The sequence below is a fragment of the Brassica napus genome, chromosome C9 (assembly GCF_020379485.1).
Source record: "Brassica napus cultivar Da-Ae chromosome C9, Da-Ae, whole genome shotgun sequence".
NCBI lineage: Eukaryota > Viridiplantae > Streptophyta > Magnoliopsida > Brassicales > Brassicaceae > Brassica > Brassica napus.
In genome coordinates this window covers 37,268,796-37,271,877 of record NC_063452.1, presented here as the reverse complement: position 1 = coordinate 37,271,877, position 3,082 = coordinate 37,268,796, and the positions used below count along the sequence as shown (strand labels likewise).

General features: G+C 34.8%; 1 protein-coding gene across 1 annotated transcript; it reads right to left on the bottom strand.

Moving 5' to 3' along the window:
• Nucleotides 1–249: 249 nt before the first annotated feature.
• LOC106385632 (bidirectional sugar transporter SWEET13) lies at nt 250–2,482 on the bottom strand. The gene is made up of 6 exons (XM_013825539.3): nt 2,261–2,482; nt 2,096–2,132; nt 1,758–1,971; nt 1,474–1,635; nt 1,152–1,271; nt 250–748 (listed from the first exon to the last, which is right to left on the bottom strand). The coding sequence occupies exons 1-6, from the start codon at nt 2,304–2,306 to the stop codon at nt 440–442; spliced, it is 888 nt and encodes a 295-aa protein (XP_013680993.1). The 5' UTR covers nt 2,307–2,482; the 3' UTR covers nt 250–439.
• Nucleotides 2,483–3,082: the final 600 nt, after the last annotated feature.

The following is a 3,082-nucleotide window of genomic DNA, read 5'->3' as shown; positions in this document are numbered from 1 at the left end:
GTTATTCTCCCGACTGTTAAGAAGCTCAAAACCAACCAATCGAGCAATAACCTTGCTCACCAATTCATTTACTGCTTTAAAACCTATAAACCAATTAATCTAGCCTATTTCAAAGACCATAATCTATTGTGTAATCCTAGAGTCTCTGTGGATTCGATCCATAAGTACTACATCTGAACTTTTTATTTGAGAGAGTAATTCACTCTTTAGGGTAATTTGAGTGATATCATATAACAAAAATAGTTTATAGATTTTTAGAAAGGATTTTTATTGATCATAGCACAATTTCCAGATACCTGGAAAGAAAATGATGGTTTGAAAGAGGTACCAGAGACCGCAATAAAGATGCGAAACAACAAAATACAAAAAAGGAAAAGAAGTTAAGCTAGAGTGCACAACTCAAACAAATACATTATTAATAATGTCTAAATAAGACTCCCTACTTAAATTGGTTTTGGTTCTCGAGATCCTTGTTGTTCTGATCTTTCAAACTGGCCATATTCTGGTTCTTGACCTTGGTCTCTTGAATCTGAGACTCGGGAACATCGTGAATAGCAGGCGGTGGATGAACCGCTGTATCCGAAACTGGAGTGGGCATAACGGAGGTTAGCTTTGTCATGTCAATGGAATGGTCGGTCACCGTTTTGGATTTCTCTGTTTTCTCAGCCACCGGAGTTTTGTAGTACTTGAAGATTATGTAGAGAATCATTTGAACAGCTCCTAAGAACGCGCCCAACACATTTGGAAGCTTCAATAGTTCAAAATTAGATGTAAAGGACATTAATATTCCATTTATCGCCGACATACAATGTTGCACAAAGAAAAATTACCGACATCGCAACAGAACAAATTACATTTGGTGTTTCTAGTATTCTACTTTAAATTTAGTGGGTCCAATTATTTATATAATGCTAATCATATGCGTACGGTTTACAATCATATATTCGTCGACACGGCATTCATATTATAGTATCGTACCAAACAGCCTTTGCATATGTAGTTAGAATAAGCTAAAATGAACAAAGGTAAAGTGGTACACTACTCATTTTACTTCATTGCGAACCACCCATATATTCTAATCATATAATGTTGTGCGGTCTTTTTTATACGCTTAAAAATTACCGAAACTGAATTAAATAAGAAAAACTCACCGCAACGTAGAAGTCTTTAATAGCGAGACCGTAGAAGAGCCATGTGACGGCGCTAAGTGTAAGAAACAACGATAAAGAGAATGGCATAAACTCCACACTTCTTGTTCGTATAACCACTCTCTGCACCAATTTATCATTGTTTATTTTAATATTTTAATATATAATGCTCCACATAACCAGGAAAGGAAAGACAAGTAGACTATCTATTTAATATGAATATTTATTATGTTCTTCATAGGTATAATACGTAAACTTAACATGCTTCCTTCGCATAGATAAATCTTATTTTTTTACGCATGTCTAACACATACATAATACGTACCATGATACTTAAAGGAGCTGCGAAAACGATGACGGAAAATCCAACACAAATCCCTCCGAGAACTTTCTCACGTGTCGATCCTTTGGTTAACATCTCGCAGACAAGGACAATGGCGGCAAAACCCAAAAAGTTCAAGAGACCAAGAACCTTTAAAGTGGATATCTGCAACATCATTTCAATAATCTATCTGTGAGAAAACCAGATAAAAAGGCATTTATATATGTGTTCGTATGTGCATGTCTATGATTAACGTGAAAGCGGAAAAAAAAAGTATTTTAACATACTCTAGTTTTCTTGTTAGCATAGGTTATGAAAAGGACGATGTAGATGGTTTCGATGAAGCAGCCAACAGCGTTTATTGTGATGAGAAGCAAGCCTGAGCCATCTTTTTGCATAGCATAGTAAATCCAAAGCAATGCGCTAAATAGCGCTGAAAGATAGGGAAGAGACTGAAATCCTTCTGTAGATTTCTTCTTGCATATCCTTACAAAGGTCGGTCTACATAAGATTGAAAGTTGCACAAAAAAAAAAAAGTCTACATAAGATTGAAAAGAACTTTTAACTAACTCGATAGAAAGACAAGAAAAAAAAAGAGAGTGACTAAGAACATGTTGATTCTTACACTGGGGCTAAGAACACGACGAATGATATAATGTTACCTGAAAAAATTACAGCGTAGAAACATTATGACTTTATCATATAAACAGTATCATTCAAAATGTTATATAGAGCTTGCCCCTATAGATTTGATATGCAACCGAAATTATGAATGCTTATATATACGTACCCATGATTCCGAACACAAATGCCCATACATTGTGAGGTAGAGCCATTTGTTTCTGCTTTCTTGATTATTTCTCTCTCCTTTTTGGTCGGATTATTGACAAAAACTATGAACGGGAAAAGAAATATCTAAGACCAAGTGAAAGAGCGAGATAGAGCTCTTGAAGACTCTTCTTTCTCTTGAAAGCCAAGCTCTAGTTTTGTGAGTTTTAGCTATGAAACAATGCCAACCATAGCAGATATATATAGAGGGTTCACATGTGAAGGGGTGTAGTGTTAATATGTTTAGAACGACATCGTTTCCAGAGTAATGAGAGAAGGACAGGTCACATTATTGGTCTCAGATATTTTCAGTTGATGTTTTCTTTTAAATAAAAGTTGTATTATATTTTCATGTGGCAGCACTCTTGGTGTCTATTAAATTAGAATCAAACTTTATACCACAAAGCTATGTTTATATTTGTAGTATCGTACTCATACGAATGATCTAAAAATTACTTTCTTTAAGAAACAAAACAAAAAATAAAAGAAATTGGAATAAAGAGTGGTCGATAGAGGTTTTATTAAAGTCACTAATGAGTGGTTACTTAGTATTTTCGCGGCGTAACCAATAAGCCCGTTGTTCGGCTGCTATATTTCTAGCTAATTACCAATTAAAGAAGTATAGATCACTATGATTTTGATTTACTTCAAATCATCTTTTAAAGTTTTTGATTCCCTAATAGCTAATTAGCGAGGAGGGGGAGTTGATCGAGCTTAACGATTCCATCAGAGCCCCACACTAAAAGCGAACTGTGCTGTTTTTTTAGGTTAGTGTTATTCAATG

Coding starts and splice junctions, on each gene's coding strand:
- LOC106385632 (XM_013825539.3), bottom strand. CDS start 2,306: ATGGCTCTACCTCACAATGTATGGGCATTTGTGTTCGGAATCATGG. Junction 1,972..2,095: donor GTCGTGTTCTTAGCCCCAGT/GTAAGAATCAAC, acceptor AATCTTATGTAG/ACCGACCTTTGTAAGGATAT. Junction 749..1,151: donor TTAAAGACTTCTACGTTGCG/GTGAGTTTTTCT, acceptor GAACTATTGAAG/CTTCCAAATGTGTTGGGCGC.